Source organism: Drosophila navojoa, chromosome 2 (genome assembly GCF_054131105.1).
Source record: "Drosophila navojoa isolate 15081-1374.11 chromosome 2, UAZ_NAV_1.0, whole genome shotgun sequence".
NCBI classification, from domain to species: Eukaryota; Metazoa; Arthropoda; class Insecta; order Diptera; family Drosophilidae; genus Drosophila; species Drosophila navojoa.
The window spans coordinates 2,037,484-2,061,554 of record NC_142890.1 but is presented as its reverse complement, the minus strand read 5'-3'; the positions used below and the strand labels follow the sequence as shown (position 1 = coordinate 2,061,554).

General features: G+C 37.3%; 1 protein-coding gene across 10 annotated transcripts in view; it reads left to right on the top strand.

The window, feature by feature from the left end:
- Eip93F (Ecdysone-induced protein 93F) overlaps positions 1 to 24,071 on the top strand; it is a 77,004-nt gene that overhangs the window by 26,621 nt on the left and 26,312 nt on the right. The window contains exons 1-2 of one of the 10 annotated variants that reach the window (XM_089256607.1): positions 7,290 to 7,548; positions 9,899 to 10,858. The exons of 2 other annotated variants lie outside the window; for them this stretch is intronic. In XM_089256607.1, the coding sequence (XP_089112733.1) occupies positions 10,834 to 10,858 (25 nt within the window). In that variant the 5' untranslated portion in view covers positions 7,290 to 7,548; positions 9,899 to 10,833. 7 more of the 10 variants (XM_030391154.2, XM_089256608.1, XM_089256605.1 and 4 more) reach the window with 7 other exon arrangements.

Below are 24,071 nucleotides of genomic sequence, written 5' to 3'. Positions count from 1 at the left end.
TTGCACGCCATTCAAAGAAAACTTGTTAAAGCTGTTAAGCTAAAAGCCGTATAAGATAGCTAAATGAATTGTCCGACACTAAAGCGTAGAAGCTATCAGTAAAAATTTACACAACAATTACCTGTTGGTGAGGTAAACAGAGGGGGAAAGAAAACACACACACATACACACACACATGCACTGACACACACACACAAGACTTTGCAAACTATTAAAGCCAAAAAGTCGAACAGCTCTGTTGACAGATTCCAAAACACTTGCACAAACTGCACGTAAACGCTCATAAAATATTATATTGTGTACAAGGGGCCAAAAACTTGACAGCAACAACAGCAACAACAACAACAACAACATGAACAACAAGACGACACGTTTTCGCAGCTGCAAAAGCTGAAAGGCAAATGTGTAACAAGAATTTTATGCTTATATGAAAATACTTTGAGGAAAAACTTTAGCAAATAGACAACAGAGCAGCAACACATGTAGAACACACAATTCAGGCAGGCAAACAGCAGCAGGAGTAGGAGCAGGAGTGGCAGGAGTAGCAGCAGCAGCACGAGGTAAACAACAAAAGCCAACAATGCGCCAAAGGAGCCAAAGGAGCAGCCATATCAGACGCTTGCCCCTTGCCGCAGACCAGGCTGATGACGCTGCAGACGTTTTGTATTTGACTTTTGTAACATCGTTACACAACAACAACAACAGCAAGAACAGCAGCAGCAGCAGCAGCTGCACAACTATCGCACTTGTTGCACAAGTCGCCCACACACGGCACGCAGCACCAACAAGTGGCAAATGGGGCTGAGTGTGGGGCTGTGGGGGGGCGGCAGGACGCACAAAAGTATGCAAAGACTTGCGAGTTCACACATTCTAACAGCGCGACGCTGACGTCAGCGCCAGCAGCGACGCTAGCGTTGGCGCCGCTGCCACAGGCAACAGGCAGCAGGATACGGATGCGGATGCTGTTGCTGGTGCTGCAGCTGCAGCTGCAGACGTCGCGGCACTTTCGGCGATTTTCGACGAAGTCACGATGCGCACACCCACACAAACAAACAAACAGTCATGTGTGTATGTGTGTGTGTGTGTGCTGCCCCCTTCCTAACCAGCAGCAGCAACAGTTGTCAACTTGTTGTTGTTTGCGGCTGCTAAAGACATTTAGTTCCGAGCGGAAATGCAACGCATGCATATTCCAACTGCAATAGGAAACAATGCAGTTAAAGCAGCTCAAGGATATTTAAGGCGCACGGCCACGCCCCAGCTGAAGTGGCGTTGAGAACACTTCAAGTTGAGTTTGCTTTTAGCCAGTTTTCTTTTCTGTTGCCTTGGCCACCCAAAATGATAAAAGTTGCAAAAAAGAAAACGGTTTTTCGGGGTTTTTTTTTCTGGACATTTTTACAGCAATTTTTAAGGGTCTTTTAGGCTAACTGAAGAGAGTATATTGGCTTTAATGCACGCCAAATGTTGTTAAGGTTTGGGTTTAATACATATATAGTGGCTAGGCTTCAAGGATTAATATAGATTAGCTGTAGATAACTAAATCAAGAATTAAAAGAGAAGTATGACGAAGTATAATATAGCCGGGGAGTGAAAGAAAATGATAGAGAGTGATACCTAATTCACTCTCACGCTCACAAGAAAGAGTGGGAAAGATGGGAACAGAGAGAAAGATAGCGAAATAAATAAAGGGCAAGAAAGAGAAAGATGGAGAGAAGAGTGAGGGATAGAAAAAGAGAGAGAGGGAGAGAAACAGGAATATATAGTGATATCTCTCACTATTATACTCACAAGAAAAAAAGAGACAGAGAGAAGGAGAGTTAAAAAAAGAAAGAGAGATGGTGAGAGAGAGAAGGGAGAGAGAGGGATAGTAGAAATGAGACTGAGAGAAAATTAAAGAAAAACGAAGATACATAGATGGATATAGAGATATAGGCAATAGTTCAAGAAATAGAGAGAGTGCTAATTTCATCACAGAGAGAGATAGAGAGAGATAGATACACGAGGAAGAAAAATAGTGATTCTTTTAGAGAGTAAGAAGGGAAATTAAGAATGAAATATGAGAATATTATGACACATAAGTTGTGAGAAATGTGCCTTCAATTTCCTTAAGAATTCAGAGAGAGATAGAGAGAGATAGAGATATACAAGAGGAAGAAAAATAGTGATTCTTTTAGAGAGTAAGAAGGAAAATTAAGAATGAAATATGCCTCTCTAGAGAATATTATGGCACATAAGTTGTGAGAAATGTGCCTTCAATTTCCCTAAAAATTCACATTGAATAGTTTTCATTGCGCTCTGAGCAAGTATTATGCAGTCGATAGCAGGCGATTTGGTTATTGTTTCTGTGCGCTCGATTGGGGTTTCGTTTCTTTCTTCTTCTTTTTTGTGATTCAGTTATGAAGCCTTGTCGGTTGCCCCAAGCACATTCTGCTTATGCTTTTATGTTAGCTGGCTAACGCCTTCTCTGTATATGGGTGTGTGTGTGTGTGTGTGTGTTTGGCCAGAACAAACTGTACTTCCGTTATGGAGCAGCAACCCTGGCAGCATCTTTGCCGAGACGATGACAGGGAGCAGCAGCAACAACAACAAGAGCCATGGACATGAGAATCGATAAATATTCAGTGCAGAGCACAAAGAAATACATTGAAAATGCATTAGACAGTCGCATTAGATACTCGACTCGATTCGATTCGATCCAAAGCGAATAGCGGGTGTCTCAGATATAATTCCATTTGGGCTTCAGTTTTGTTTTGTTTCTCTTGTTTTTTCTCGTTTGCCACTTTTATTTTTGCTGTTGTAATTAGAAGCGTGAAAAGTGGCTGAGCTAATGCATTAATCGTGTGCTATAAATTTCAAAATGACCAACTCTCCTGACAGGCAATCACAGTGCACACAATTTCTAACCCATTCTCAAGGTTGACAATGCAAAGTAAAAATATGTACATACAAATAAAAAGAAGAAAAAATACAAATAAAATAAATAAAATCCAGTTAGCTGCCCGCTTGCGGCGCAATCAAAACGCAATCAAAACGCTCGGCTCGACTTCCAGTCAATTGCCATTTGCCGGCCACTAATCAAAGGTAACGAAAATTGCTTACGAGCATAAACATGCCTCGAATCACAGACAGGTTCGCCTTGAGAGCTGGCCAAAATGGCGTTTTTTTTTATTTTTTGCTGCTCCCTCGAACGGTAAACGCTGCGCCAACACTAACTTGTTGCTGCGACATTTAACACGGAAGCAAAAAAAAAACGCCAAACTGGCCAAGAGTCTGTTCGCGTGTGCGTCAGAAAGTGAATGACTGCGCCATGCGCTATGCGGCGTATACGTGATTTGCCGAACGCTACGCACACAGCAGAAGCCGCTGATCTTTGACTGTGTAGATCGAGTTCAGATCGAAATGTCTAAGATCTGTTGAGCGAGCGCGATTACAGTTTATTGAGGCGTACAACGGATTATCTACTATATATAGATATGCACATATGTCGAGGCATTTTCAGCCGATTTAATTGTCAAAGCTGAACTATTACAAACAATTTGCATATGTTGTTTAGAGGAAAATGAAGCAAAGTTTACTATGAATTCAGATTGCATATTAATAATGAAATTAGCAAAAATTATAAATAATAATAATAACAGTGTTTGCATCAACTGGAGCTATGCGGTGTATGCGTAATATGCAGCAGCTGCAACTGATATTTGATGGGTTAGAGTTGAATTAGAATATTATACGAGTAAGTCTAGCAATATCTGGCTATCCGTCTGTATGAACACGGGGATCTTGTGAACCACAAATGTTTGAGACTTGACATTTTACATATACACTCATATATATTTAGTATATGCAGTATGAGCTTGTCATATTTTGTTCGATAACGTACCCCATTTTCTTAGTATCGATAATAATCGATACTTTGACATCGTTTGAAAATTAAGTTCACATAGCACAGCCCACATTGAGACCCAAGTGCAGTCGCTACGTCAACTGCGCAGTTAGCAAAGCTTATACACAACTGTGTATGAAAAGAAATTTTTGGAGTAGCAATTTTTCGAAAGGTATTTGGAATCTCGTAATTGTTATTGTTTAGTATTTATTTGCAGCTAGTAAAAATTCGGAAAGCTTATTTTAACTCAAAAGAAGCATAAATCGAGTATAAATGTAAAATAAATGGGATTATAAATACTAAAAAATATATTAATGTTAAAATATGATTTGTTTTAAAAGAAAGAATAAAAAATTATAATAGCTGTTTGTATGATCATAGTAAGTTTATTAGATCAAATATATTATATTTAGATACTATCATCAATTTATCGACAAACCCATTTTGGGAAATGGAAATAATAATAAAAAAATATAAGTACTTATAATGCTATAAAAAAAATTATACAAATTCATGGCATATCAGCATTAGTCATTATTTAAGTTATTTAATATATAAATATTTAAATAAATAAATTTAATTTAATTAAGAAAGAAAAAATCCAGTAAAGCTTATCAATTCTAAAATAATATTGCAATATGCAGTGAAAATAGAAAAGTCTTTATAGTTATTATATAAATAATAACAGTCATAATCACAATATATGGACAACTGCAGCTTGCAGAAGGAATGCGTCACATTTGATTGCATAAGCGGTTGAGGTTGCAACTAAAAACGGATTTAGCAATATCAAATTCTGAACGAATGCAATAATGTGCAATAAATAATAACGATGAGCAAACCGAATCGAATCGAGACGGAATCAAAATGGAATTGATTAAACGAAGAAAGAAACAGAAAATAAAAAATAAAATATATAAGACTTATCAGCAGATTGTGAAGGAAGCGCAAATTGATTTCGTCAATCGTAAAACGAATCAATAAAAAAAAAGATGTTGCAAATCAAATGTCTCAATAGACTTTCCATGTGGCAATACCAAATGCGTTGTCTTCTTCTTCTCGTTGTTGTTGTTGTTGTAGCTGATAAGGCTATCAATCGATGTGCGCTGTTATCGTTCACGCAATTTCATTATATTTAGTTACATATATTTATTTGTTACTCTTTGGTTTTTTTTTTTAACTGAATCTGAGCTCGATTGATCGAAGGGTAACTGCGCGGCAGCGACGCCAGCTGCGCAGCGCTGCTCAATAACTGCAGTCGCAACTGTTGCGCTGAGCTCGCTATGCATATGCATATGCGCATACACGTATGTATGTATGTGTGTGTGTGTGTGTGTGTGTGTTTGCATTTATGAGATAATACCTTGAACGTGCGGCAGTCAGGTCGTTGTCGTCGCTGTTAACTTAACAGCTACTGTTATTGCCAAGTCCAGCAGCAGCTGGCGCTGTGTGGCAAGTGAAATGAAAAACTTTTGCTTCAAATTTGCAGTTTTATCTGTTGCTATCAAACTGCATTACTCAGTGCGAATCGCTGGAAAAACGATTAGTAACACTTAAATCGCAATTTGAGCACGTTTCGCACTTTGATAAAGTCAACTGCGCAATTTCGGGCCTCATCCACCATTCGTAGCTCAGAATTTTGTTCACTTTAGTTTTTCATTCATTTCACACACACAAGGCGAGCCAAAGTTCACTACAAACAAACAAGGCGACCCACAACAGGCGAGTCGAAAGAAGAAGAAATCAAAAACAAAAAAAAAAAAAACACAACAGCAACTACAAAAGAAAAAACAAAAAACAAAAAACAGTTAAACGTAGCTCATTTACATACATGTTGCTTTGCTCAGTTCGTGTTGAGTGAGTTTGCTGAGCAGAGTTCTCGAGCGCAGCGCAGGCATTGAGTGAGTGCGTAGCGCATGGGGAAACGAGCAACTCACCACGCGGCGTCGCCTCGCTAATGAGCAGGAAATGCAATTCTTGTGCTTGCGGGAGAGCGGGCAAAGCGACTCTGGTGAATAACTCAAGCAGCGTGCGCTCTTCTTATTAATGCGAGTGAGTGAGTGAGTGAGCGTCGTTTGTTGTTGCTGTTGGTTAATTTTTGAGCGTAATTTTTTTACGAGGAGCCTGCATGAACATATGTATGTATGAATGCGATTGTGTGAATGTGTAATTAAATGTATTTTATTCCACACTTATCAGATAGGCAGATAAATATATATATACATAGTATGTATTAATGTGAATCACAAGTTATAAAATGAACTTAATTATTTATAGGTAATTCCCCTATTAAACATTAATCAACTGTTGCTTAATATTTACAAAGATTACAAATTATTCCTATATGATTTACTCTGTTCTAGTTGTGTTTAATATTCACATTTTCTTTGAACAAAAAACCCGCATTGTTTCAAAGGCAAAGCCCCAAGCTTCCCTCTTTACCCAAAAAAAATATAAACACAAAAAAATGAGAGAAAGAAGATAAGAAAAAAAAAAGTCTAGCTAATTGCCATGACAGCGACGCGGCAGCGCAGCAGCTGCGTTGCATTTTTTACAAGTGTAAATGTATATATAACTAGGAATATGTCTGTGTGCGAGTGACTGACTGTGTGTGTGTGTGTGTGGCTGCTTAATAAGCGTGCGTGTGTGCGTGTGCAAAAATAAAAAGCGACACAAAAAATGTGGTGAATACTAAATTTGAGATATTGTTTGCGAGTCTCTCTATCTGTGCGCTTGCATTGTTCTAGCTGTGAGTGAATGGCCAACAAATTTGAGTGATTCTTTTTTTGCTTTTCCTGTTGTCCGAGTGTCCGTCTCTCGTCTGTGTGTGAGTGTGTTAATTACAAGCTACATTTCTTATGGCAATTGTCAACAATGTAAGGCCGCCACAGCTGAGCGTCGAGTCGCCTCTGGGGGCTGAGGCTGGCCAACTACTCAACTGACTCCGGCACCGGCTATTTTGGCAGCGCTGCGCGCAGTCGGCTCGCTTTTTATCAACGCGCGCTGGCGTCGCAGTCGCCGCACTCCAAATGCAGTCTCGCTGAGAATTGCATTGCACTGCACTTGGCACACGCTCTCTCGTTCTGCCGCTCTCTCGCGCGCTCTCTCTCTCTCTCTCTCTGTCTCCATTTGGTTCTTGCTCATACGCTCACTCGCTCACGGCTAGGCTCAGCGCGGCTCAGCTCAGCTCAGCTCAGTGGCCTGATGTTGTTCATGTGTCCCCGTGGCCGTTGAGTGTGTATGCGTGCAGCCTTACCCCGTTGCTGTTGCTACTCCTAAAGTTCTCGCGTTTGCGCTCTGCTCAATAACTCAACTCACGTTGCGCTCTCGCACTCGGGCGCTCTTTCCCTTTCGCTCTCCTGCTGCCGCTGCCGCTGCCACTGCCGCTGCCATGACTGTTGCTGCTGCTGTTGCGCTCTCTCAGCATTCTAGTTGTGGGTTTTTTATACGGACTCAATTTTTTTCGTGCTGCTTGCTCGCTGCTGTTGTTGTTGTTTTTGCAAGCATGAATGCGCTTGTATGCAATTTTGACGTCGCTGTCGTCGTCGTCAGCGCTGTCTTCGTGTTGTTGTGATATAATTTTGCAGTCGGCTTCGGCAGTCGCATAAACACAACGCATCCGATATGCAACGGAACGCATTTTCGGACGCGGCCCGAGTCGTTCCGAGGTGTAGCGTCCGACGATCGCGTATATCAATCGTAAAGCATTAAGCGCATTCCACATCTCCATCACAATCAGTAGCAAACAATTCCAAAAAATCAAGTGTCCAAAAAAAAACATAAAATAAAATTCTAACAATTTTTAGAATATTAAAATTTAAAAAAAAAAATATTTTAAAATAACTTGCAATTTGTAGTAAAGTAATGAAACTTGAAAAATAAATTCAAACAATATGTGAAGTGACAATATTTCCTTGCTGCGCATAATAATTCAATTTAAGCAAAGCGACAATAGCCGCGGCAGCAGCTGTGACACATTGCGTATACGCAGCGTCTGCCCTTTGGGCAATGTACGCACTTGGCTTTCCATTGAGTCGTCGGCCGCGCGTTGCTTTTTTTCGGTTGTTCTTGACTGACAACTGACAACAACAACAATAATAATAACAACAATAGCGTAGCTGCTGTGCGTGTACTTCTGTATATGTGTGTGTGTGTGTATGTGTGTTTGTGCGGTCGCTGGCTGCTGCAGTCGCCGCCGCCGCCGCCGCCGCCGCCGCAGTCACCGTCGCAGTCTCCGTCGCTGTCGCCGCTGTCGCATGCAAAACGCGGAAAACGTTTTTTTCGCGCACTCGCAAAATTTTTATAGAATGCATTTTTATTTCGGTCTTTTGGTTGAATAGTTGCACTGCACCGTGCTATGTGCGTGTGCGTGTGTGTGTGTGTGAGTGAGCGAGCGCGTGTATGTGTTTATAATAATATTACATAGAAATATTAATAATAAAATTGTATAATTCATTCAGCCAAAGCGCTGCACATGCCAAATTAAAGGAATTGTGAATTGAAAACAAAATAAATTGCTAAAAAAAAAGTGAAAACAAAAAACAAGAATTACATAAAAGACGTGAAAACATTTAGGCATATATACACAGTATATAGTGTATAGAGTATATGTCGTCTATATAGTATATTCATTGCCAATCGAATACATCACGCACCGCATCTCATATTCGATAACTTGCATTTAACACACAACTTTTTGCAACGTTCCAAAGAAAAAGCAAAGCGCAAAAAATGCATTTGTCGTGCCAAATTTGCAATACATACATATATATATGGAGAAGAAAAAACTAAATAAAAAAGTTCAAATATAAAAAAAAAAAAAAAAAATAGAAAGAATTATTAAAGAGCGAACAAGAAGAAGTATACTTCAGCATACAAATGAACTGCGCCAAACTTCAGCAGCAGCAGCAGCAGGAATAGCAGGAGCAGCAGGAGTAGTAAAACAAAACAAACAAAGGGCGCAAAAAAAAAAAAAAGAACTAAACTTTCATAGAGTTCTTTTATTTTGGCTGACGAAAAAAATGTAACAAATTTTTGTCAGTTTCAATTTTCGTCAGCAACTTAAACAGTCGCCAGCCACTGCAGCCACTGCTGCCAGCAGGAAGCGGTAGCAGCAGCAGCAGCAGCAGCAGCAGCAGCAGCAGCAGCTCGCTCCTTCATGACAATGGTCTACGGTCTCGACGGCTGCTCAGGCATTTACTTTGCCGTCGGGCTTTCCAGCACAGCATAATGAACAAGAACCCGAAAAAAAAAAAAAGTAATAGAAGATATATGCTAACTGCAAAAAAATGGCAAATTAAATAGCCAAAAAAAAAGCGAGCGAAAAAAAAAAACAATAAAGCAAAGTAAAAAATAAAGTTTGGCTATGCGCTGCAGCTGCGCAGCAAAGCTTTTAACCCATGTGCGCCCCCTCCGCCCACGCCCACGCCTGAACGTGGAGCTGGAGCATTTGATTTTCGTATTTCCTTAGCTTACCTTCCGTTCGTTAGCATTTGCCTCGCTCCTTTTTTTTTCACTGGCCAAAAAACTTAAATTACTATTTACAATGCTTTGGCAGTTGTTTTTTTTTTTTTTTTTTACCCCCTGTGCAATTTTTTGGTGAAATATTTTTCTGGCATTCTTCTCTTTGCGCTTGCCCTTGCCCTGTCCCTAGCCTGGGCTTGCTAATTTCATTTCATATTTCTGCTCACTTTTTATGGCACACTCTTTAATCTCTCTCGCTCTCTCTATCGTTCTCTGGAGCCAAGCGCCATCCAATCGCAATCTTATCTTCGAGTCATTCATGCTGCGCTGCTGCCGAAACGTGAGCGCAGCTTCAAAAAGTTGTTAACTGAAGTTGATAAAAAGTTGAAGTAAATACAGTGCAGACAAATAAGTTGAGAGCGGGCATTTTCGGAATAGTTGCAATTGATTAACTGTGTATCTCACACAGATACGGCAATCACAGATGCGTATCTCGCAGATACGCAAGATGCTAAGCAGCAATTGCTCATCAGCCAGTTCATTTCGCCATTCTAGATAAACACTAACAGCAACAGCAACAGCAACAACAACAACAACAACAACAACATTTTTGTTATTAAATTTATGTTGAGTTAAAAACAAAACAAAATAAAATTAAGTCAAAGTGCAATCCAAACGAAACAAAGCATAATAAATAATAAAAAAAAAGAAAACAAACCAACAAGAAAAACTAGCAAAAATAATTAAAAAAGTAGCCGTTACTTTTGAATTATTTGTTAATGCTGCATAAATATTAAATGTTATGTTCACAAAATAAAAAATAAAAATTACAAAAACACATATCAACAAATTTAAATAAATATAAAACAACAACAACAACAACAATAGCGCGTGCAACTGTCAAATTTCCAACAATTGTCGCTGTTTGCATACATAGAACAAACAACAACAACAACAACAACAACAACTAGGGAAGATATAAAGCTGAAAACGATTTAATTTTTTATGCTGCATATTATATAAAGAAGCCTATACAAAAAAAGAAATCAAACAACAACAACTGCAACTGCAACTGGAGCAACAACAACAACAACAACAATAATTGCCTGCATTTTTGGCCCTTTGTGCGAGCAGCATAAAAAAAGAGTAGAAGAAGAGGCAGCCGCAGTAGAATTTATATTGTATATAGAGGCATGCATATATATGCTATATAAATGCATTGCATGCAACAGCAGCAACAGCAGCAACAGCAGCAACAACAACAACAGCAACAGAGCGCGCAGCAGCCGAGATACAATTACAGCAACAACAACAACAGCAACAACGAAAGGCCGTGCGGTAAATTGTTGTTGCCTTTCAGCATACTTCTACATTTCTCCATTGTTGTTGTTGTAGTCAAAGCGAACGAACAGCAGCAACAGCAACATCCGCAACAACTTTTTGGCTTTTGGGCAAACATAATTTAAGCAAATATATATATATGTGATGCTATGCACATCAGCAGCTATGAATTATGTACGTATGCGCTATAAATCATATCAAATATAATATATATAAATATTTACAAATTATTTATTTAGAATCTATAATTTATAAATTAAGTTAAGAACTACAACAGGTTACTAGTCAAATGGATTTTAATTAAACATGAGTAACACATTTCTTGTTGCTAGATTTGCTGCATATGTTAACGTTTATTATGTTTTACATATTATTTTATTCTCATAACTATTGAATTCTAACATTGAAATTCGATATTTTGACTGAATTCATTGAATATTTTTTTTCTGAATTTTTCTGCTCATACAAAAACCCAATAAAGTGCTTTGTTGCTTAAGAATCCATCATTCCTTATCGAAATAATATATCAATAGGTTTCACAGCATAAGATATAATATATATTTGATTGCAAATTTTGGTTGTTTCAAAAGATCAGCAGTGTATAACCTGAACTGATTGAAAATGGGAAATCAGAAATTCATTAAAAATGTGCTTAACAAGCAGCAGGCGGCATGACAGATGCCATAAATTATATGAAGTAAAGTATATATATTCTTAAACCGAACAACGAAATGAACTGATGTAGCTATAGTACGCGCTATACGAGTGTTCCTTCGTTTATATGTCATTCCGGACGTAAGAACGCACAGCTCTTGTCAACTAGAAAAATATAAATCTTCAAATTGTATATCTATTCTTATACTATAGGAACCATAGGTAGCATAAGTTGATCATGTTATCGATAAAATAGCCCTAAGCTATATTATCAATAGCAATCGATATCTCTACTTGCTTTACTCACCTATCTACCATATTGAGAAGCTAACATTGCTTAGCTTTTGCTTTTTAAGCTTTTGTCAAACTCTTCATAAAGTTATAGACAGTCACAAGTACTGCTAAGCCCCCTTACTATCTATCTCCCTCTCTCTCTCTCTCTCTCTCTCTCTCTCTATCTCTCTCTCTCTCTCTCTCTCTCCCTCTCTCTCTCTCTTCACTTATCTACAACCTTGCTTAATTCCCTTCACTTTAATTTTCTGGCCAAGTTCTACGATCGCTTATCAATAAATTTTACGAATTGCTGCAATGACATTGTCCTTCAACGACAAAAAAAAAAAAAAAAAGAAATTGTGAAAAAAAACAACAATGAAAGCGAAAATGTGTAAACAAAGATACACAATGCAACAGCCTATCAAATACACACAAACACACACACACACAGACAAACACATGCAGTAACAGATACTCACATGGACAGACAAAAGATATGCAAGCTTAAGGACACAAGCAAAAGTGCATTCGCCCAGCTATAGATACAGCTACAGCTACAGCTACAGCCACAGCGACGGCGACGGCGACGACAGTCATTGCCGCAGATACAGATACTTTCGCAAAGTGAGCAGACAAAGCAGAGCTGCGATTGTGATAAGTAGCAAATAATTCATTCAGCTACACCTTGGCGGAAGCGCCTAAACTTATCTGAAAGCACGAATCGCTCGCTGAACATAGATGCACTACACACACACACAAACACTCACGTAGAACAGCCTGTTTGTGTGTGTGTGTGTACTCCTTATCAGGTAGCCGTTTCTGACCCAAATTGCGAAAATGCGACAACTCTGACAGCGTTGAGGGGCCGCGGCGTAGGCCTCGCTGATACGGCGGCTACTTGTGAAATCTCTCGCAGCAACAAAAACAACATTAAATTAAGCAACAAATTATTGAACACAAAAAAAAAACACAATAATTATTTATGAGGCGTTGCTGCTTGATAATCGCTCAAAAGAAAACATGAAAATTTATAAAACATTCGCACAAACATATATATCAATGCGTATATTTTATATACTTAAACTTATGTAGTGCAACAATAAGAACAAACAAAATGAAATGAGCAAAAAAAAAGGGAAGAGCTTCAGCTAACGAATTTTGTATGCTCTGCAGTGAAATGATCTTTGGCTAAATGTTGCCAAAAGTAGATATTGTATACCTCTGCGGCTATACTGATTTATTGTAAGCGTTTTGCTGCTTAGCTTCAAATATATATTTGCAGAAAAAAAAATATTTGGATATTTTGTATAAAACTTGATCATAATGAATATCCATATACTCATTTTGATCTATTTTTATATAAATTATCCATAGTATATATTCTGGGAATATAAAAGTTTAGCAAACTTAGCGTCGGCAGAATAAAGAGTTTTTTTTTTTTTTCATTTACATTGCACTTTCATAAAAGAAAATCTAAGGCAATTAGTTGGTCTGTATACCGGTAGAATTTATTTATGTTCTCTTCGATTAGGATCCCCAACGATCCCTTAAAGTCTTCGCCTTCAGAAAAGTCAGATATTATTTGTCATATTTAATGTATCATATGTATTTATATTGATCCCATAAAAAACCAAAGTCTGCAGAAAATGTTACACATTTCATAAGTAACCTAATATAACCCACTGTAGAGTACATGAAAAAAGTAAAAAAAAAAAAAAACAAAAAAAATAACGACAAGCAAAAAAAACGCCCAAAGCGGAAATATTTTGCGCTTTCTTATCAGGCGCAAAAAATTGATTTTTATTTCTGTTGCTGAAATTTTTGCGCCATGAACGAAATTTGTTTTTCTGTTTTTTTTTTCTTTCTTGTTTTGCGCAAGCAACTAAATGTACTTTATATATGTGTATAATATATACTATTTTATATAAAATCTATATACATGTATAAAAAGTCTGTGCAGCTGCAGCTGCAGCGATCGCCACTATTGTGCATAGTTCAAATTATCGCAATTTAATTTTTATTATATTTGCAAGCATATATAACAGCCATACATACATATATATATGCACATATATACGATTTCCACAAAACTTGCGCTGATAAGAGAGCGAGCAGAAAAAAGAGCAGAAGAAGCAGAAGAAAATGCGACTATAGTCTCACTTATATACAATATGTCGTAAATATAAAATGATTTCTCTATAGTTTGCTTAATGATTTCAAATAAATTGCGAACTGAAGGCGCACTAATGAAATTTATAACTGAAATATCAAGTTATATATACCATGTATATATGAAACATTGCATCAACTTTAAATAGCTAATAACGATTTCAATCGGGAGAAAACCACAAAAACAACTCATATTAAAAATGACTCAAAAGTTCGCATGATTCAATTGTTTTTGTTCGTTATTTATTTTTAATTTTAATTTAATAATATTTCGGTTAAGTAACCGAAAAAAAACAGCACGAATCTCATATGTAAATTAATTTTCATTCGGTACAGTTGGTTTTTTTTTTTATTATTTTTCTTCTTGTTTTTCCGATATATTTTAATTGTTTTTCTAACGTAGAAAATATATTTCTGTATGAAATCCAAAACAAATGTGCAAATAATACGTAAGATCGGGTTTCGAGTGCAGCTGCTTTTGCTCTGTGTAGACTTTATATACGTATGTACAATTAACAGCTAGATAGATAATGAAAAGCCAAACTTTTGAAAAGTGTTTACCAATTGGGCAAATGATAACAAAAGCTGCAAACTGCATTCGCCCAGCTAAATGTGTATGGGCCATAAATAGTCAATGCAAGCAAACTAAAATAACAACGTGTGTGACAAATGTGTGAACATTAAATATATTTTATAACAACAGCAGCAGCAGCAACAACAGCAACAACAGCCAAATCAGCAAGAAAATGACATGTGATGAGACATGACGAACTTGATATACCCTAGCTGCTGTCAGCAGTGGGCAGATCAGTTGAATTCGAATGAGAGACTTTGGAGTGGATTGATTAATAAAAGTTCTTGAAGCAGGCATGTTGGCATATGATCATGAAACATTTTTAAGCAACACAATTAAAATTTTTAAAATACTACAATAAATTATAATTATATAAATATAAATATAATTATAATTATAAATATAATTGGGGTATACTTTTTTTATGAGTATTAAATTAATAGTTTTTAATTATAATTAATTTCATGTAGAAATTTTTTTTATTGAATTTTCGCACATATAACAAAAATATGTGTAGTTTTTTTTTTTTTAATTATAATTAATTTCATGTAGAAATTTTTTTTATTGAATTTTTGCACAAGTAACAAAAATATGTGTAATTTTTTTTTTAAATTATAATTAACTTCTTGTAGAAATTTTTTTTATTAAATTTTCGCACAAATAAAAATATGAGTAGTTTTTTTTAAATTATAATATAATATTATATAATATATATAATATAAATATAATTACATAAAAATGAAAATTAAAAACTATTAATTTAATACTCATAAAAGTAGTATACCCCAACTATATTTATAATTATAATTATATTTATTTGTTTAAAATAAATATATATAATTATAATTTATTGTAGTATTTAAAAAATTTTAATTGTGTTGCTTAAAAATGTTTCAGGTTCATATTATATTTTTAAATGGCTTTTAAAAAATGCTTTCAAAATTGTAGTCGTATTTTTAGTTAGAAATATATAAAAAGTATTGTAAAAGTCTCAACCAGAATTTTGCGAATTCTGTTCCTACAAATACTTAAATAAAAACTTTAGTAAACTACGAAAAAGTTTTAGCTAGAAATTTATATTCAAAACAAAACTCTGAACAATTTTTCACAAGCAAACAGAATTTTTTCCTATTGGATTTTTTATTTGGTGAAAGCAGCTTAATGATATGCTTAGACTATAGACTATATATATTTCAAATGAAGTTGAGAATTCAGTATATATAGAAAATAATATAGCCAGCGCAGAGTTGCATGACTGAGAGACGAGACTAAATGAGAAATTCAAGCTAATTATACTCATGATAAGATATGAATAAACATATATACATATATATTCAAAGCTGTCTGTCACAAACAGCCCGCCATTTGGGCTATACTCGCTGTTAGAGCATAATAAAGAGAATTCAAACATAAACAAGCTGCTAAACAAAAGCGAACTGAACGAAAAACAACTTGCTGAGTTGGCCAAAACGCTGGCAAATGTATTCGCATATGCTCAGGCCACACACAGAGCCAGATCAGGCTAGCTGGGTAGCTTGGCTTGGCTTGGCTTGGGTCGGTAAGTAAATGAAACGTAATTAGCTGCAAGCCACAATGCAAGCCAGACATACAGACACTCAGACGTTTAATGCCAGCAATTGTGGAGCACTGACATCAATGTCTTGGTCGCTTGCCAATCATTGGGCTGGCCAAACATTTAACAAACGGAAACAGCTGTCTCAGATGGCATGCAGATCAGTAAATGTGTGTGTGTGTGTATGTTTATAGATGTGCTCGATAAGGGTGTACGTACGCTAAGCCTGGCTAAGAGCTAGAACGTCAAGTAACTGCCAAAAGGAAGCTGCTACCAAACACTCGAACGAATACACACATACATACATATAAACGAAAATGCAGCCGGCTGTTTGGCTGGTCAAACTCGCCTTGTCAAATAATGCCCAGCGCCTGCTGCTACAGTTCTAGCCATGCAAGGCAACAACAGCAACAAAATAGTTACAACTGACTGGGCTATGCAGCAAAACTTGGCTAACGACTTTTTTCCGTTGGCGCTCTTGACTTTTGCATTGAAAATCGTGCAATTCACCTGCTGCCTGCTGCCTGCTGCCTGCTGCTAGCTGCTTGCCAGTAACTGCAGCAACAGCAGTAACAACAACAACAACAACAACAGCAACAACAACAACAACAATGACGCTGCTGCTTGCATCTGCATCTCCGCCGCTGCCATTGGTTTGCATGTTAATGTTACAGCTGCACTTGCACTTGCAGCAAATGCCGCGTCGTCATGAATGACGCGGCTTAGGCCCATTAACCCAAACCGAACCCCGCCGCAGCCGCAGCCGCAGCCGCAGCCAAACCAGAACCTACTCTAGGCACCCTATTTGCGACGCCCCTGGCCCCCACGCCACTGCACCCCCTGCGCTGCATGCTGCATGCCTGCCCCGTGCATCCACATGCAATTATTTTCTTCTTCTTCTTCTTTTTCTAGGCTGCGGCCGCAAATTGCGCGCCTGCATCTTTGTCTATGTGTGTGTGTGTGTGTGTGTGTGTAAGTGCTGCTGCTTCTTGGCTGCCTTTTCTGTTGATTTTACAAGGTGTGGAATGACTTTGGTAGCGCCTCTGCCGCTGCCGCTGCTGCTGCTGCTACTGCTGCAACATCGTCAAACTTCGGCCAAGTCCAAGTACATGTTGTCTGGTCGCGTTTTAATGTAATTGTTGTTGTTGTATTACAGCAAATTTGTTGCTGCGCTTGTTAGCTACTTAACTGTTTTGTAATTTGCCATTCATGTTAGAAATCAGCGCAGTTGACGCCGATCAATTTGTTAGCAGGAGGTGTTGGCCGACTGTCAGTCTCGTGCCACGGCTTGATTGATAAAAGGCAGCGACGGCGGCGGCGGCGGTAACTGCCAATCGACAGCTATCACAACAAGTCTTTAGGCCTCCAACTTGCGTCAAGGCAGCTAATTAAAGGCCATAAAGCCACAGCGACAACACCCACAAAACGATGATGGAAAGGATGTGCCGGGCAATGAATAAGTCAAGTGACTTAATAAACAGCTAAGCGGCATAAATAACAGCACTAGCTGGCTGACTGACTGACTGACTGACTGACTGACTGAGTGATTGAGTGAGTGAGTGAAAGAGAGAGAGAGTGCAGCAAGTCGGTTAGCTCTGTTATTAGTTAAATGGCGTATAATGGATGAATAACTCGAAATACAGTAGTTGCCAACAAAAATAGTAAGCAAAACAATAAGTATTAACAACGGCAGCGTCGCCTTTGTTGTTTGGCAAACTGTTAAACTGACTCGCGAAGACAGCAGCAGCGCGTAGCGAAGCGAACCAGCCGGACCACACCTTAATAATTACTTAAAAGGAAAATAATTTACGAAATTGCATTCATAGTTCAGCTCGCTGCTGCAACAAAAGCCAGCCATAACAAACAACAATGCCAGCGCGAAAAAAAAAATGAACAGAAATAAAACAAACGACCAAGGCAACAACAACAACAGCAATGGCAACGGCAACTGCAACAAATAATAATAAATAAAAAAATACAAAATAATAAGAAAAAAAAATTTGTTGTGCGAAAACTGTGAAAAAAAAAAGAAATGTGGCAAAGAAATATAAGTCAGACGCAGCGCGTGGCCATTTTGTGTGCGACAGGTGACACACATACACACACACACACACACATGCATATTGAGTTACGCGTGCAGTAAACATTTGCTCAAGCGCTGTAGCATGGCTCCACTGTGGCGGCCAGGACACTGTCGATGTCAGCTTAGCTGATAAGCTCAATACCTCGCCCCCCCTCTCTCTCTCTCTCTCTCTCTCTCTCTCTCCAGCCACTCCCCTTTCATCTCTATATTTCTAATTGCCAACGCGCGCTTATCAAATGCCTTTTGCATTGTTTAATTACACCAATTGCTTGACAGTTAACGTGAAATTTCACGGCATACGTGACGTATGAGTAATGAGTGCATTGCATATGCACAGCATTTGGCCAGCCACAGCCAGAGCCAAGCCAAAAGCGCCAACTCGACTTATGGCAAATTCAATATGAATTCGACAAAAATAAAAAATAAAATAAAATCCATTCGCTTAGAAAATGTGCTAAAACAAATGCAAATGAATTTGCACATTTCGATTTAAACACGAAGTGACAAACACTCAGAAATTTCAAATAATAATAAAAAAACACACCAAATAATATCATTGTGTGTGTGTGTGTGTGTAGAACAAGTTTTGGAAAAGCTGTAGAAAATATATTTTGAAGCGCAGAAAAAAAGAATGCGAAGGCCGCATTAAAAAAAAAAAAACGAAAACTTTTATTGTTATTTGCTATGGGATATTGTTGCTAACTTTAGTTGCTCGAAAGCTAGTTACCAACTAGACAGGTGCTCGTAAATGCTGAGAAGCTGTGGGAAAGTTTTCAATTGAGACGGAGGATGGCAAACGGCATATTCTTATTAATTTTTATGTGTAGGTAGTGATATTTTAATATAAGATTTGCATCAGTCTCTCCCTCTCTCTCTCTCTCTCTCTCTCTCTCTGCCTGTGTTTCTATGTCGTTTTCTTTTTCCGTTCTATGTATGTAGTCTTATGTGTCTCTTTTCCTCTTCGTACTCCTGTGCAGTAATCCTTCCATCTTTTCAGTACTGTATACCTACTTCCTATAGCCCTACCTGTCTCTCTCTCTCTTTCTCTTGCTTCTGTCTGGCTGTCTCTCTTTATCTCTTCTTCCTCACAGCTCACGGTATCTTTTTATCGATATCTCTAACTATTCCTCTCTATCGATCAATTTATCGATCTCTATCAGTGTAATCTATTTACCCCAATCTCTCACTCCTTCTCTTTCGCTCTCACCCCATTAATATCTATCTCAACTGTATGTCTCTCATTTTCAATCACTCTGTCTCTCTCTCACTCTCACTATCTCTCTCTCACTCTCACTATCTCACTCTCTCACTCTCACGATCTCCCTCTCTCTGTCTCTCTTTGTCTCCCTCTGCACGTTATTCAATGCATTTCCACTCAAAGGAAAACCTCGACTACATAGAAAACAAAGCATTTATAGCATTACAGGGCATTTCCTAGTCGTGCCTCTGCACTTCTTAGGCTTTTCTTAGGCCTCTTGCTGAAGCAACAGCTGTTGCAGCTCTATCAAATATGCTGCATGAAATATGCAATATACTTTTGCAATTGGAAAAGTTTGTTAAGTCCAGCCCACTCAGAATTCTGATATATCAATTAAATTATAGTTGCATTAGAGTAAAGTTAAATCGTCGAAGGACTCAGGACAACAACGGCAATAACAAAATGCAACAGTTCTTGTGGTGGTCTTCCTTTAAGTCCTGGCAGACACTTATTTGCACGCACCTTGCCATATCCTGTCTGAGACGCCTTCATCTGTGCGCACTGCTTACGAGGACTCTCCTTGGCATTCAGCTAATGGTGAGGAAAATGCCAGTCAGCCTTCAGCCATAGATATAAATACAAGCATACAGACAGTTATAGATATAGATGTAGGTATATATATATATATATATACATTGGACATCGTGTAACCTTCTGGCCCGGCTGCTTGGCAACAGCCAAGCGGCAAAGCTCGCCTGCCGGACGAATAATAAAAGTAAATATGAGAAATTGCATCTATTTTATTTGCGATTTCGATTGTCTGGCCAAGAAAGCCCCGCCATGGCGGTGGGCGTGGCTCAATGACAAACTAAGGCAGCAAAGTGGACTCAATTGGCAGCTGTATCTTTTGTGCCAGCTCGAATTTCAAGCTGTTTTTTACCATATATTTTGTTACTTCTCTCTGGTTGACTGCCAGAAATGCTGTTTTGTGCATCTGAATAATAATAATAATAACAATAATGATGACAATACTGACAATGATTTCATAATAATCTCAATGGTTTCTAACGAGCTGCAAAGCTCAACTGCGCGCATTAGCCAAATATGCGGGAGGCGCGCCCAGTTGCAGTTACAAGCTAAGCGCCTACTGTGACGCCAGCAGAGATCGACACACACACACACACACACACACACCAAAAACCATGAACTGGAAAACCTTGAAAACTCGACAGCAATTTTTTATTCGGTTTTATATGCTGCGCATTTACTTAGCGCCGCTTGCTTTGGCGTATCTATAAGATACTTTTTTTTTTGTTCTTTGTCACAAGCTGGTTGGATAGATAAACCTTATATATAGGCAAATTTATATATATATATATATTAGTGCTGCACTTTGTGTGCAAACTGCATGAGAAATGAGTTGCAAATTGAAAAACAAAAATATGAAGAAGCCAGTAGAAATAATTGCCACGCATAATGGACAGGTGAATTTGATTATATTCTCGCCAGTAGCTGTTCTCTACTCTCCCTGCGCTTCTTTAATATATTTCTCTTTGCACACACACTCACACACAGGTGTAATTATATTACGTAGGCCTATTTAGAGGCCCATCTGAGCGACCTGCCACGCATGTCCCAACCGCATTATAACAATTTTCTTTTTGCCTTTGCTGCCTCGCATCAGCTCATTCTTTTTACTTCTCTGCCGTATTTCTCTAGCATTTCCCTTTGTTTTCCACCTGTGTGTGTTTTTTTCTGTTCTATTCTGTTTTGTTTTGTTTTGCCAGCTAGGGTTACTTAGTTAGTTGGCTCGCCCTGCCCTGTTTTGATACAAAATTCGATTTGCTTAAGTGCGTTCGCATTATATGGCATATACAATTTTCTAAACTGAATTATTTGTGCCGCCTCTGGTTTGGTTTTTTCTCTCTTTGATTGCTCTCTCATTTATTTAGCATAAATTATGGCCATGCAGGCAGCAGTAGGCCTTTTTATTAATTAGCCAGTCGCTGCCTTTGACAACGTAATGCGTTTAAAAACCAAAGCGAGCCAACAAATTGATTGGAGCACTTCGAATTGCATTGGCCTAGCCAGCGTTTTGTTTGCTTTGTTTGTTTGTTTATTTGTTTGTGTTGCATTGATGTGCAGTCAAGGCCTGCCGCTCCCGCTCCCGCTCGATCCATGTGGGCGACGTTTTGGCGGCGCCAAATTTGGCTTGCAACAAAATTTACAACAAATTGCAATAATAAATAAAATGAAAAAAAAAAAAAATGTATATATATATATATACTGCTAGCTGAAATACAATGCACGCCTTAGTTTAAACTGCACTAAATCAACAAAATTGTTGTCTTTGTTGTTGTTGTTGCTGCTGGCAAAGTGCAACACAATTAACACCCCAAATGCATATAGCTAGCTAGAGAGAGAGAGAGGGACAGAGAGGAAGAGGAGGTGCACAGGTTTAGCAAATTTTTTTTTCGTTAACAGTAAAATTTGTTTGTTTAGCGAATTTTGCCAGAGACATACAAACATATAGCACTGGCCATACACACAGAGAGTTACTGTTGTACACACAGAGGCTTGTTAATGAAAATAAGCAACAAAGCCAAGCGGTCACCAGACAAACAGACAGACAGTCAAACAGACAGGCGGCTTGGCTGCATGCACAAAATGCACGAAAAAAAAAAAAACGAGTTTTGCAAAAAATAAAAGAAAAAAAAAATATACGAGAATTAGAGAATTTTTTCAGCATATACGAAAATGCGCAAAATACACTAAATAAGTAGAAAGGCCAATAGCCAACAACAACAACAAAAAGTAGCTACAAATATTGTTAGAAAAAACATACATAGCTCAAAGATGAAGACGAAGGTTAAATAAACTAACCCAGAACAAATATGAGAAATGTGACAGAAATGCAAGGAAATGTCTTAGTATATTTATAGATTCTTTTAGAATAAAGACAACGTACATATATTATCCATACTTGAGGCATAACAAATTCAAAATACCCCAACATTAAAGGGCGAATGAGTAGACGAAGAAGTGTGAAGCGATTCGCATGCTCAATCAAAGCGATTGAGACCAGGTGTTAGCTGAGCTGGGAATGCAGCCAAAGCAGAATTGCATTCCCCATTCATTTCCTATTCGTATCGCATAGAAATGCACTCGAATTACATTTCGATTAACAGTTTGAACTTGAAAATGAAATTTTCAATTTGCAGCTAAAGCAAAAATTTTAGCTAAAACCTGCGCTGGCTGCTCACACACCCAATCAACAACAGAACCATCACACATCACACACACACACATAAAGAGAACTGCAACTGTATTTGCATATTATACAATTGCGCTTTGCGGCGCCTTCGTTAATTTTCTTTTGCCTTATTGCACCATATTGAATGCATTTTGTATTCTTTTCTTTATTTATTTTTTGTATGTGTTTTTTTTTTTTTGCTCTGCTTAAGCTCGAAAGAAAGCTAGTCTGTTATGTAACGGTAGTTTACGAATTTCTCATGGTAATGTAGACTTCAGTATAATTAAAAAAAATAAAATAAATAAAATAAAATAATAATAATAATAATAATAAGAGTAATAATAATAATAATAATTATAATAATAATAATAATAATAATAATAATAATAATAATAATAATAATAATAATAATAATAATAATAATAATAATAATAATAATAATAATAATTATAATAATAATGATAATAATAATAATAATGATAATAATAATAATAATAATAATAATAATAATAATCCTAATAATAATCCTAATCCTAATAATAATAATAATCCTAATATAATCCTAATAATAATAATAATAATTATAATAATAATGATAATAATAATAATAATGATAATAATAATAATAATAATAATAATAATAATACTAATAATAATAATAATATACTTGGGAATGGTTGCATTTGAGGGTGGAAATGGATCATAACAAAAATCTAAATAATTATTTTAGCCTGATTTCTCATTGTAAACGGGTTCTACTAGAACTAGGTTTTGCCTATCTCACTATTCCTTTCTCTCTCTTTCTCTATCTCTCTCTCTATCTCTCTCCCCTTCTCGCTCTCTCTTTCTTACATACACCTACTAGTCATTTGATCAATACAAAATCAATTCTAATTATAATAATTACCTTGATATATATATGTATGCGTATTCATTTTACCAATTGTAATTTTATTTGATTTGTTTTGTTTTCAAAATGATATTAAATATTGAAATGCAAATTTCATTGAGTTAATTGCAGTTGCTAAAACAACACAACAATAACAACAACAAAACGACACAATTTTGATGGGGCATAAATATTTTAAACTGCTGTAAAACTTGTCTAATCGAGCCGCATGCAATGGAGGGGAAAAGTTTTTGAGAACTTTTGCTCACGGCAATTAGACATAAATTAATCGCCTTCAATTAATAAGCACATTTGTTATTCTTAATTCGCTTCCTCTTATCGTTTTTTCTTTCCATTTGAATAAATGTTGTTGAGTCGCGCAAAAGTAAATAAATAAATGAAATATTTACTTTTGTTTTTGCATTTTCATAGTTTTGCCAAGCCTTAGACTGGCGTATCGAACACGCCCAGTTGGCCACGCCCACCGTTCGTGCCGCCTCGTTTGACGTTTGCGGAATTGAGCGCTGAAATCGTAACCAAATATGGCACAACAAGTTCAATTCTAATTCCAATTCTAATTCGAATTCGAATTTACTGAGACGCTTTGTGCCAACGGCTGTCCGGTTTTTGCTTGCATTTTCGTATCAATTGATTCAAGGTTTTTGATTTGACGCCGTCTCTCTCTCTCTCGCTCTCATATGCATACAAACATATATCTATA